We start from the raw sequence: 13,112 nt of genomic DNA, 5'->3' as shown, positions 1-13,112 counted from the left end.
TTTTTATTACAAAGTGCCATCGACAGCCCTCTACAGACCACCAGCACCCCCTCAGTATTGACCTATTTTCCAGCCAACTTGTGGTCTACTGCCCAGAGGCTGAGAAACCCTGCCTTAGGACGTAATGTCATGTCAAGGTGAGAGCTTACCCAAAGCCTGGAGCATAGGAGGGTTCAGCTTTAAGATGGCAGAAGCCAATTCAGCAGTGAGTTTTGTCTCATGCAGAGGTTTGTTCAGCACTCTGAGGATTTCAGGCAGGATGAGGTAAACTCTCAGAGCTTCAGCACCAACAGCAGTGGAGCCCACAGAGGGGAGCAGATCCTTTTCCACAGTCTTCCCTACCTGAAGCAAACACACCATAAGACACTAAAGCCTCGGTCAGAAACTGCTAAAACTGGCAGGCCAGTGTTTATTATACAAAATCAAGGTTAGTAATCTCAGAGCTGCTGGTTAAACATAAAATTAACATGATATATTTTCAACGTCCTGTACACATCGGGGTTCTTTGGGGTCAGTTTGAGCCCAGGACGTTTTAGCTGTATAAAACAAGAAATATCAACATTTAACACAAATTTCTTTTGGTTGTTTTGGATGATATTGAGTTCACTATAACATGCATATTTATAATCCACAAAAAAGTCTGCTTTAGGGCCCTAAACTAACATAACCTCACCTGTAGTAGCGCAAAAACCACTGATAGTTCACAGGACATTGGGAAGGGGAAAACATAATTCTCACCATAACTTTGATATTTCCCGGAAACTAAAATTGCTGGGGTCAAATTGGCCTCAAAAGTAAAAGTTGTTAGTAAATTTGAGGATAACAGGAAAGTTAAGCATTGGCCGAATGCTACAATAGTACAATGATTCAACTTTTTGCACCCCTGATCACAATTAGCTAACCAGACCTATATACTGATATAGAACATGTGCAAGCCGGTAAACTTCTAAATTGTTCCTCCAGAAACATTTTCTTGCAGGAGTGTTTTTTTTATGAACTTTGGGCTGCTTTACCTCCAACAGCACCTTCTCTTTCTGAGCTAACCGCTCAACAGCAGCTCTCACTGATTCCATATCCAAACCAGAGAAGCTTGTAGAAGTTTGATAATGTCCATCACAACTACACAGAAACAGAGATACACACAGATGAAATCAGTGAAACTGCAGAGTTGGAGTAGCATTTAACCAGTTTTTGGATTTAAAGTTTTAACCATGTTGTATTAATTATGGCTGAGGTACCTTTTCTTAATGAAGCTCGCATTCAAACATGCAGCAGATGAGAACAGTCTTTTAATTTCTCTAGTTGAAAACAGAAAAACAAATCAATACACTGTCATAAATCACAATCAATTCACATAGTACTTTAATTCAATTGCTATACTGATGAACAGTCATAAGCAAAATTGCCCCCCCCCCACCCCAGCTAATGAAATGCTTTAAGTGATAAGTTATCACATTTGAGTTACTTTACATGGAACAAATCCAAAATATGACATTTTTCTGCAGATTTTAGTACATAATTTATGTTTATTTGAGTTTAACATACTGAAAAAAATAAAACATACAGCATAAAATGTGCCTTAACTTTTGCAAAGGACATTTTTATGCTTTATTTTTTTTCCAACATATCAAATTATGTGCATTTAAATGAGCAGAAGCGTGCTCTCTGTAGAGAACGTGTAAATTATTTTTACTTCCAACAAAGCATGTAATTAATCCGGTGGCACCCAAACGTTTGCACACAACTGTCTTACTTTTAATAACAATATTCTGCTCATAACGTCATCTGTTTTAGGGTCAGGATGGTCAGGAAAGAAGGGCCTATTAAGATGATCTGTGTCTTATAATTATCATTGTACAAACAAAAACATTGTCACTTGTAAACATGCAGCTGATGCACTGTAGAGGTGAATGTGATGCATGTGAGCATCTATAGTTTCGCTTAAACACTCACTTCTTGATCGTCCTCCACTGATTTGAGTCACACTCAGATATCCATCTGTCAATCATTCGGTCCCCCAACGTTAAAATCCCTCTCCCTCGGTTCGATTCCGGGTGCACTGAGCTATTATCAGCTTCCTAGACACAGAATTCCAAACAGACCCTCCAGTCAATATGCAAGCTTTAATTTGTTAGAAGTTTATGCAATAATACCACGTCTTACCTGCCGAGAGCACAAGACGAAGGAAAGGTTCCCACCAGCAACGATCTGCTCAACTGATTGGTCGTGATTTGCATCTGCACATAAAAAACAGCACTTGTTAATATCTTACTTGCAGCATTTCAAACAGTTTTTTATAGCTACATGATTGCTCATGGCTGCTAAGGAAAGAGAACATATTACTCTGCTTTCAGCCTCCTTTTATTCTTTTATTTATTTTTAAAGCTCTCAACAGAGCCACACCCTCTTATATTGCAGAGTTACTAAAACGTCATTGCTCTCGCAGGTCCTCGAGGTCTTAAGATCAGCTGCTCTAGGCTGTTCCACTGTTAGAAATAAAGGTTCTGTGCAGGTACATTTTTTGTTCATCAAGGTACAAACAATGTAAATGTTCCCTCAAAGGTACAACAGTGGTTTTAAGGTTCAATTGTGTATCTTAAATAAGTTTTTTGACGTGAAAAGTACATATTTGTACCTTTTCATAACCTGATGTTTTAAAACAGAACAATAAAATAAAAAGACTGGAGACGAGACGGGGTGTGTGGAGTCAGTACAACTTAGAAAATATAATTTCAATGGATTATGGTACAATTATGTTCCCTGAATAAAGGTACTGAGATCTACCCTTGAGGGCCCCACCCCGGTGACAAGAGGGGTACTGCCCCAGAGACTGCTAATAAGCATTTTCAGTACTGAATTCTATTTTATAAAACTCTCCACACAGTCAGCACAACAGCACTCTGGACCAGTTTTTTCCTTGCCACCAATGAAAGCCCCGAAATGATACTGGTTAAACAGACAAACTGCTGACTGTGTGTAAATAGAAAGTCCCACCCTTCACTAAAAAGAGCCAATCAGCTTGCTGGTTACGGTGCAAGCGAGAAAATACCCCCCCCCCCCCCCCTTGTGGAGATCTGTGCAAATGCAGTAGGCAGAACAACCCAAAAAAAGCACATTTTCTGTGTGGTGGGTCATTCTACGGTCCACTTTTTCATCTATCCATTAGAGTCATATTTTATCTATTTTATCACAATTACCTAAGAATAAAGTAGGTCACACCAGTGACTTCAACTAAAAGCTTCATTTGAAATCATGAGCTAAATGAGAAAATGTCTGATAACTGAAAAGACACAGTGGACTTACCATGTGCTTTTCATCATAGATCCTCAGAAAATAGGTAAAAGGTAGTCAAGTGATGTCATCAGTGTGATTTTTATTTCAAAATAAGAGATTTTTTGTTATGCAGTAACACCAGTGACACAAATCCTGGGGACCACAATTTTCATTATATATTTTATAATATTTATTTGGCATTTGTTTTCCTTACGTCATTTAAATTATACATTTCATAGTCATGTATAGATTATTGTAGTTAAAACTGCAGAAAACCTCACCCTTTACACATGACTGTGAGGACAAGCACTTCTGTGGTGCTTGGAATTCAATGTAGTTGATTTAAAAACCAATATTGCTAAATTGAGGCTCAAGAAGGTGTAATTGTTAAAATAACTTTTTGATTTATTTTAAAATATAAATACATTGTAACCCTAAGATGTTTTTCAAGTGTAACATACCTGTGAATTCAATAGAATGACTGTTATTAAACCAAACACCACACACTATTTATGTTACGTTATCACGATTTTTGTCAGATTTTACGAATGTCTTTAAAACTGTAATTTGACATTCAGTTTAGAGTATTTTGGTAAATCATAAAACAGTGTCTCAGCCATCAGGCAGCACATATGTAACCATTTCATGTAATAACTTTCTGTGAGGGAGCTTTAGAGGCACTAAACTCTTCAGATGCCTGGTTCCCATCACCACCACTGTAAAGAATTCTGATTCTGCAAGTTTCCCTAGAACAAAGCATTTCACACCAAACCACTCTGAATGATGTTGTTTACATCTCAGCCATTTAATTCCAAAGAATTTTTGAAAATCAGTGGAGTTCCCCTTCAATGCCAACAGCTGTCAGTGTTTTTCAGGGGAGCGTGCTCTGACTGATATAATATTTCTTTTGTAAGAATGCTAGTGTTGATGTATTAATGGAATCAATTTATTTTGATCTGTTTTGCATTGTTGTTACAGCTACAGAGCAATTTGGGCATGAAAATCTGCATGTTTCTGCAGAGTCAGGTGTGAAGAGTTTGGCACTAAAATTGCTTCTTAGCGATAGTAAAAAAACTATAAGAACTGTTAATTACCTGCTGGCAGGTGTACAGGAAGTGGCACACACTGATTGGTTCTCTGTCCATTTCCCAGCTGTCCCTGCTCTCCACATCCAAACAAGTAGATCGTTTTTGATGATCCAACCAGTGCCAAAGTGTGATACCTTAAATTCATGTAATGAAAAGTTAACAGGAATGACCTGCAGTGCAGTCTGTTTGTCTCATGGGCTGAATGTGTTATTCTAAACCAGTGGTCTACAACCCTGGTCCTGGAGATCTACCCTCCTGCAGAGCCTAGTTCCAATCACAGTTTGTCACACCTGCTCCCGCTAATTAACCTGATTGGCTGGATCAGATGTACTAGAGTTAAGTAAGGGGCGGGGCAGCTTATTGGATACAGGCTGGACCTAAACTCTGCAGGAAAGTAGCCCTTTTGGACACCACTGCTCTAAACTCGACAGCAGTTTGCATATTTAGGCAAACAGTCATATGCAAAAGTTTGGGCATCCCTAGTGATGTTCTGTTGATCAAAATAAGTTACACATCCTCTACAGAGGACACACTTCTGCACATTTTAATGCACAATTACTTTTACTTAACATTTAAAGTACTGGAAAAAATAAAACGTGGTGCAAAAGTTACGGCACAATTTTATATTTAATGTTTTTTTTTCTCAATATGTTAAACCGAGCAAAGAAATGGAAACTGTGCATTGACATTTGCCGAAAAATGTCATATTTAAATTTGATCCCTGTGGAGGATGTGTTAACCCCATAAAATCTCATAAAGGCTTATTACATACTAAGGATTATTATTCAGGGACTTCAGTGCAAACTGGCTGAGCTATTCTTAGGCTATAGAAGTCTATAATTAAAATTTGGGCTTATCAGTGGGCCATGGCCATTTAAGGGGTTACAAACAACGTCATTTGACTGGGGGTGTTCAAATTTTTTGTATAAGACCATATACACAAATCAAATCTACCTTCCACAGGTGATCTGGGACACCTCTGACCCCCAGAGTGCACCCACCACTCTAGGTCGGTGTTCATCTCTGAACGAGTTATGTCCGAGCTGGCCATAACGACCCAATCCAAATGTGAAAACAGTTCCTCCCTGAAGAAAAATAACAAAAGCATCATATTGCAATTGTTTCTCAACAATTAACTGTTACTTTATTTAGACATTATATCAGTGTGGTAAACAGTGTGCAGTATGTAGTTAAATTACACTCATTTTCAGTTGTGATACCTTTGACAAAGTGGCAGTGTGCTCCTCTCCACATGAGATGAAGGCTGTTTTCTTGAAGCTCAGGTTATTCACACAGGCTGGAATGTATCTGTCTGTGGGAAGAAGTCGAATAGTCATCATTGAATAGTTTTAAACACATATGAAGTGTGGCCTTCATTTATAACAGTATGTTCTACCAGTTATGAACGCCAAGGCTGTAAAATATGCATCAAACTGAGAATAGGAAGACAATGTACAGTATAGTAAAAGACTATAGATAGTTAAACTATGGCATGTTTAAGCTCACTTCCTGACTGAAATCTAAATATTCAGATCTCTAAAAATAACACATTGCAAATTACATATTTTCTCTTCTTCTTACATTATGTGGTCTGCAGCCTTCAAGGCTCATAGCAGGCAGATAATGGGATTATTAGAGATTCATTTGATGTTCTCTGAACTAGTTATGCTTTCATTAATTACGTGTGTGTGCCTTAGCCACTGTGTCAAAACCAGCAGTAAGACGTACAGCTGGGACACTTGGGAATGAGAGCGTCCAGGCTCTACCTTTTTGCTTCTTTTGTATTGTTTTCACTGAGGTCCTGTGTGCTTTTATGTACCAAAATGGTCATAATTCATTTTTTCCAAGATCATTTTCTCACCTCTCTTTGTCCCTTAGAATTAAATAGGTTGTTCTAGTTTTAGTTACTGTGTCTTTAAGGCTGATATAAGATAAATGAGCTCTGTTCTGATTGGCTGCTCTGTATGTCTTATTTAAACAGCACTCAGAGCTGAAACACTCCATACAACTTTAATATGAGTGGGCGGGGCTAAACTGCCTAGGCTGAATGGATGTATGTATGTAAATGAGTTGGTTCTTGTGACATTACAGAGCCCCGCTGGTGACGTTCTGTATGAATAAAAATAATTCATGTCCACGACTTAGTAAGGTATGGGAACAAGATAATTAGGTTGTGGCCACGTCCTTGTAAGGCATGGGAACGAGATCCTAATGCGTGGCCATGACTTAGTAAGGCATGATCTCATTCCCATGCCTTACTAAGTCGTGGCCACAACTTAATTATCTCATTACCACGTCTTAGAATCTGATTCAAACGTGTTAAAAAGGCGTGGCCACGCATTATTTTTATTGATATGGGATGTCACCAGGAGGGCTCCGTATGACATCACAGAAACAAAGAATTAAAAAACAGGCTGTTTTTGCAGCTTAGTTTCCATGTATGAATATATGGTTCAAGTGTTTATACGTAATTTCTTAATTAAAAAATTTCGTAATATGCGCACTTTATGTTCACCTGAATCAACGAAAGCAGTGCGTTTGTTTTAGTTAAAAGTTTTTAGTTAGTTTTAAACAAAACTGAAAAAGACATGCCCCACCCTCAGTGTCCCCCAGGCCCAGCTGTCCAGCGCTGTTCCTGCCCCATCCGAACACAGATCCAGAGAGAGAAAGGGCGAAGCTGTGGTCTCCCCCGGCACTGATCTGGGCCAGCGGGATCCCACACAGAGACTTGAGGGGCTGAGGAGACAGAAAGCTGGGCTCACCTTTCCCCAAACCCAGCTGACCACTGGAGTTCTGACCCCACGTGAACAGCTGACCATCTGAGAGAAGAAAAACCATGAAAACACTAACATGAAACATGATGTAACATGAAAACACTACTTTGTACACTGTTACACTGCTGTATCACACAGCATTATGGAACAGGGCAGTTAAAAAGGTGTAAACATTTTAATAAAACATATTTGAAGTGTTTTTTATTTTAATGATTCAGGTTTTGGTGTTTAAATGTTAATTGTTTATTGGTATTGCCATAAGCAAATGTATCATATGTAAATTTACAGTAAATTGCCGGCTACTGATTTGCATTACTTTTACAGTTGTTATGTAAAAATACAGGATATTACTGTATTTCAATTACAGCTAATTACTTTAAGTATACAGCAGAATAACAGCTACATCACAGCAGTTTAAGTGACTGTTAAGTTACAGTTTACAGTTACTATTTTACTGTTTTTACTGTTAATATGGTACTGTGAAAGTAACACCATTTGCAGCCAATCATTTACGGAAATTTTACTGTGATAGTTTTTACAGTGTAGAATTTAGAAGTGTGCTTATCTTAGCTTTATCACTACAGGCCTCAATCAACTCACTGACAAGCGAAGTAAAGTTATCTTTGTAATACCAGCTGCTGAGCTTTGAACCAGGTGTATGTTTGTTTAGTGAGAGAACAAGGCCAGAACTATTTAATCTCTTAAGTCTTCAGCAGCATCTCAGCATCTCAGCATCTGAAGCTAAATAGCTTTTCAGCTGCAATGCAGTCTTAACATTTAATCAGAACAATGATATAAATACCCTGGGTTAGTGCCATGCAGTGCTGGTCGCCACAAACAACCTGAATTACATTCCAACTGGAGAGCTCCTTGACGGGTCTGTGAATCATATATATAATTTGGAATATTAATATATGTTAATCATTACAAGAACACAAACATGTTTTTACCCCATCAATAGTTTAAAAAAAAATCACTTTTATTCTACATTTGACTATAAATGGTTCATCATTCTAGTTGTTTTAATGAAATACTATTACACTATTGCTATAATTACCCACTTAAAAAGGATGGTTCTTCAGGGGTTCTTTAGTAAAGGCCGTCCTAAATAGAACTACATAGGACCATGCATTCTATATAGAACCATTTCATGCTTAAATGGTTCTCTGCATGGTGAAATGCTTCTAAAGGTTGATGGATCTATATAAAACCTTTTTGAAAATGGTTCTAGCACCAAAAAGCATTCTTTTATTGTTGCAAGCTTGACATTGTAACAATAGCAGAACCTATTTAGAACCATTTTCAAACAGGTTGTATATAGAACCATGACCCTGAAGAAGCATTTCACCATGCAGAGAACCATTTAAGCATGAAATGGTTCTATATGGAGCGCATGGTCCTATGTAGTTCTATTTAGGACCATGCAGAGAACCATTTAAGCATGCAAATAGTTCTTTGAGTTCATGGTTATATATAGAAACACTGTCTTTACTAAAGAACCCTTGAAGAACCATCTTTTTTATGAGTGTATGATTAGCAGTAGTATTAATATCATTTGTTTTATTAGTATTAATAGTTTTATAACACAGACATACCTGCAGTGGTTATACTTGTCCATCCAAAACGTTCTGCCTGCATATGTGAGAAGAACTGCTTGAGCTTCTCCGCAGCTCATCAGTCTGATCTTGTCTTTCAGCTCCAGATTCTCTGAGATAAAGACAGAAAGGCTGACAGTGAGATTCAGCTTCATTCACTCAGTGCTCCATGTCCACTCCACTGTCCTGCGCACTTTAAAAAGATGGTTCTTCAAGGGTTCTTTAGGAAAGGAAATGGTTCTATTTAGATCCATGAATGCTATATAGTATCTGCATGCTTAAATGGTTCTTCATATTGATTTAGAATGTGTTGTGTGTTTGAATGTATTTGTATAGTTACAAGCTTCGTAACAACAGAAGAACCCTTTTTGGTGCTATGTAGAACCATTTTCAAAAGGTTCTGTATTGAACCATATACAACACATTCACCATCAATCTGAAGGACTATTTCACACTGCAAAGAACATTTAAGCATGCAAATGGTTCTATACAGAATTCAGGGTTCTACATAGAACCATCGCCTTTACCAAAAAACCTTGGATAGCCAACTTTCTTAAGTGTGTGCCTCAGACATACTCAGCCTGCCGCACTGCAGTCCGCCCGCAGGGGGCACTCTGATGACGGACACATTCCCCTCTCCGCGCACGAAGCCCACCAGCCCTTTCCCGGGCGCGAGCTGCTTGATTCTGGATTTTGGAGAACAGAAGAAAACACCCGAAGTGGTCTTCTTCACTCCGTCAGGCTTGACCAGCCCAAAGCCCGCTCTGACATCATCTCCCCAGTAGCAGAACATCTCCGCGTGAAAGTTCTGTAGATCGAGTCTGCAGCGCTCTGAGGCTCGCGCGCCGGGCTCGTCTTATTAGGGCTGCTGCTGTGACGTTTAGGCGCGCGAGCTGACTGGAAAACGAAACCGAGAGTTACAGTGTGAGCAGCTCTTACGCAGCAACACCCACACACACACACACGCGCGTTTGTTTCTGTGAATTGTGGGGACATTACATTGACTTTCATTCGTTTCCAGGAGACGTACCCAAACCTTAAACAGAACTACTACTAGCCTAACCCTAACCCTAACCTTAACCCTAACCCAAACCTTACCCCCACCTTAGATTTAATGATTTACGTGGTGAGTACCCCACGTAGGTCCCCACAAGGAAAAAAGGTCCCCGCAACGTGACATAAACCTAGTCCAAACACACACACACACACACACACACACACACACACACACACACACACTACTGAGTAAACAGCTACAGCGATGAACTAAAACACCTCGATTCTATAATGAACTTCAGTTTTAAATTAACAATCTTTCATGAACATCATGGACACTGAACCAGCAACACCAGAAGTGCTGAATAAACAGCTAGTGTTGACTGAACACCTACATAGTTTATCTAAGAAACCCAAAGTTCCTGGTTCATGTCCAACAATTAAATGTAGTATGATCAGGAACAAAGCCACTGAGCTTGTTCTGATTGGTTTAAAAGTGATGACATTTTGTATAATTACAGCTGAGATGAACATCTAACAGGATCTTTTACATTCATTTTTTATAGATAAAATATGAAGCAAGGACAGACTGAAATTGTTGAATGAACACATACAGTGTTAGACTGAAAGCACAGAATTAACACTTAGTGTTAGACTGAATGTGTTGAATTAACACCTACAGTTAGACTGAAAGTATAGAATTAACACCTACAGTTAGACTGAAAGTACAGAATTAACACCTACAGTGTTAGACTGAAAGTATAGAATTAACACCTACAGTGTTGGACTGGAAGTACAGAATTAACACCTACAGTGTTAGACTGAAAGTATAGAATTAACACCTACAGTGTTGGACTGGAAGTATAGAATTAACACCTACAGTGTTGGACTAAAAGTATAGAATTAACACCTACAGTGTTAGACTGAAAGTATAGAATTAACACCTACAGTGTTAGACTGAAAGTACAGAATTAACACCTACAGTATTAGACTGAAAGTACAGAATTAACACCTACAGTGTTAGACTGAAAGTATAGAATTAACACCTACAGTGTTGGACTGGAAGTACAGAATTAACACCTACAGTGTTGGACTGAAAGTATAGAATAAACACCTACAGTGTTGGACTGAAAGTATAGAATTAACAGCTACAGTGTTGGACTGAAAGTATAGAATTAACACCTACAGTATTAGACTGAAAGTATAGAATTAACACCTACAGTATTAGACTGAAAGTACAGAATTAACACCTACAGTGTTAGACTGAAAGTATAGAATTAACACCTACAGTGTTGGACTGGAAGTATAGAATTAACACCTACAGTGTTGGACTGAAAGTATAGAATTAACACCTACAGTGTTAGACTGAAAGTATAGAATTAACACCTACAGTGTTAGACTGAAAGTATAGAATTAACACCTACAGTGTTAGACTGAAAGTATAGAATTAACTTCTATAGTGTTAGACTGGAAGTGTTTTATTAACTCCTACAATGCTGGACTGAAAATATAGAATGAACACCTACAGTGTTAGACTGAAATGCATTTGTTACAGTGTTATTCAAGACCTACTGGGCACAAATGAACACTAAGTGTTGATTCATCATTAAGGATATTTTCTGTGTATGTTGTTCATCGCAGCTCATGCAGTGTGGAGTGTAAACAACACAGCTGTGTGGAAACGAAAATAATTCTTCGTTCAGCATTACACAGTTTTGGTTTGAATTAGAGAATGTGAAATGACTGTCTCCAGTCATTGTGGCTGTGATGTTGTAATGTGAGGTTGTGAGAAACAGATTCTTAAGACAAAAAATGTGCAGACAGGAAAGAAGAGCCAGTTTATTATGTTATTTTAGTGTGCCCATTGATTACTTGTACCCCTTTAAAATTCAGCTTTATTAAGCAGTTAGTATCTTAATATTTAGTATTTAGTAACAATTGTAAATTATTTGGTAACTATGAAACCAATATGTAATATATATATATATATATATATATATATATATATATATATGAACTCACATACAGACCTTTGAGGGGCTAATACTTTCAATATATGAAATATTTGAGATTGTGACAAGCAAAAAAGTGTGAGAGAGATAATGAAACATCTAAAATTCACCAACAAGCAGCCCGATAGAATAATCACAGACTGTTAAGCAATGAAACGTTTTATAACAGCACAAAACAGTAAGAACATTTCTAGACATCTATTTCTGCACTGATCCAACTCTGTTTATCCAAATCCTGTCTATTCTCTCCAAAAGCCTCTGTTGTGCTTTAAGGCTTCAATAAGCTTGGACTGCAGCCGCTGCTTGCTGTTATACTGTGGGATCATGAGGATGCAGTGACAGGTGAGTGACTCTGGCAGGTGGTCCTGGGTGGAGTTGGGCAGGACAGACACAACCATTTTAACCTGCTCCATTCCAAGGATGGGTACACGATCACAGCCCGTCAAAAACACTGAGAAAAGGAAACAAAGAAAAGAATTGAGCGTGTTTGAAAGGGCTTTGAAGAATCAACCTAGAAGATCAGGTAAGTCATTTAGGTGCTTTTCAATACACTGAAAAAGCAGATTGAGTGTGTGCACATGATTTCCATGTGAATGGCCCAAGACTGGAGGTCAGGGAACCAGCCTTATGACCGGAAGGTGGACAGTTCGATCCCCTGAGCTGACAGGACATGACTGAAGTGCCCTTGAGCAAGGCACCTAACCCCCAGCTGCTCCATGGGCGCCGTGGATAGGGCTGCCCACCGCTCTGGGCAAGTGTGCTCACTGCCCCCTAGTGTGTGAGCGTTCACTAGCGTGTGTGTGGGTGTTTCACTGCACAGATGGGTTAAATGCAGAGGTGAATTTACCCATTGTGGATTAATAAAGGGTAACTTAATTAATTAAAATTAAGTAGGTAAACCTAAGGACAAAATTGTGTTGATGTATTAACGGAATGGTTCGGGAAAAAATTGAAATGACATAATTTTGCTTCTTTAGCACTAAAGCTATGAGACTAGTATTGCTAGCAAATGATCACAGACTAGTTGATATGGTTTAGGGCACCATATGACTTACTTTAAACTATAAAAATGCACACAACGTCACTGCATAGCCCAGGGGTCGGCAACCCAAACGTTAAGAAAAGCCATTTTGTCCTTTCAACAAAAATCAAACCACCCTGGGAGCCACAACTTTTTATGTCCATTTTACTATCTTGGCTGTAAATATGTCTCAGTATGTACTAGTACAAATATAAACGAAAACGCAGACTTACTTTGCTCTGCTTCAAGCTTTAGCTCAGCTGTCGCATCTCCACCAGGAAAAGCAGAATAATTTCTTGTAAAATGTCTTTCAATTTTCGACTTTTTGCGAGCCTAAGGTCAGCTTTTTATTC

At 38.5% G+C, this 13,112-nt stretch overlaps 1 protein-coding gene across 1 annotated transcript in view; it reads right to left on the bottom strand.

The window, feature by feature from the left end:
- The window catches only part of LOC118811086 (probable E3 ubiquitin-protein ligase HERC4), a 43,913-nt gene that overhangs the window by 9,374 nt on the left and 21,427 nt on the right, over positions 1 to 13,112 (bottom strand). The window contains exons 23-35 of the mRNA XM_036575295.1: positions 11,983 to 12,189; positions 9,307 to 9,585; positions 8,731 to 8,842; positions 7,938 to 8,014; positions 6,959 to 7,180; positions 5,582 to 5,673; positions 5,316 to 5,446; positions 4,368 to 4,495; positions 2,164 to 2,237; positions 1,954 to 2,078; positions 1,239 to 1,298; positions 1,014 to 1,119; positions 150 to 342 (exon numbers count right to left, since the gene is read on the bottom strand). Coding sequence (XP_036431188.1) covers positions 150 to 342; positions 1,014 to 1,119; positions 1,239 to 1,298; positions 1,954 to 2,078; positions 2,164 to 2,237; positions 4,368 to 4,495; positions 5,316 to 5,446; positions 5,582 to 5,673; positions 6,959 to 7,180; positions 7,938 to 8,014; positions 8,731 to 8,842; positions 9,307 to 9,585; positions 11,983 to 12,189 — 1,806 coding nt within the window. The remainder of the gene's footprint in view (positions 1 to 149; positions 343 to 1,013; positions 1,120 to 1,238; positions 1,299 to 1,953; positions 2,079 to 2,163; positions 2,238 to 4,367; positions 4,496 to 5,315; positions 5,447 to 5,581; positions 5,674 to 6,958; positions 7,181 to 7,937; positions 8,015 to 8,730; positions 8,843 to 9,306; positions 9,586 to 11,982; positions 12,190 to 13,112) is intronic.

The sequence above is a fragment of the Colossoma macropomum genome, unplaced genomic scaffold (genome assembly GCF_904425465.1).
Source record: "Colossoma macropomum unplaced genomic scaffold, Colossoma_macropomum, whole genome shotgun sequence".
Classification (NCBI taxonomy): domain Eukaryota; kingdom Metazoa; phylum Chordata; class Actinopteri; order Characiformes; family Serrasalmidae; genus Colossoma; species Colossoma macropomum.
Note: the sequence above shows the minus strand (reverse complement) of the source record. Positions and strands in the feature narration are given on the sequence as shown.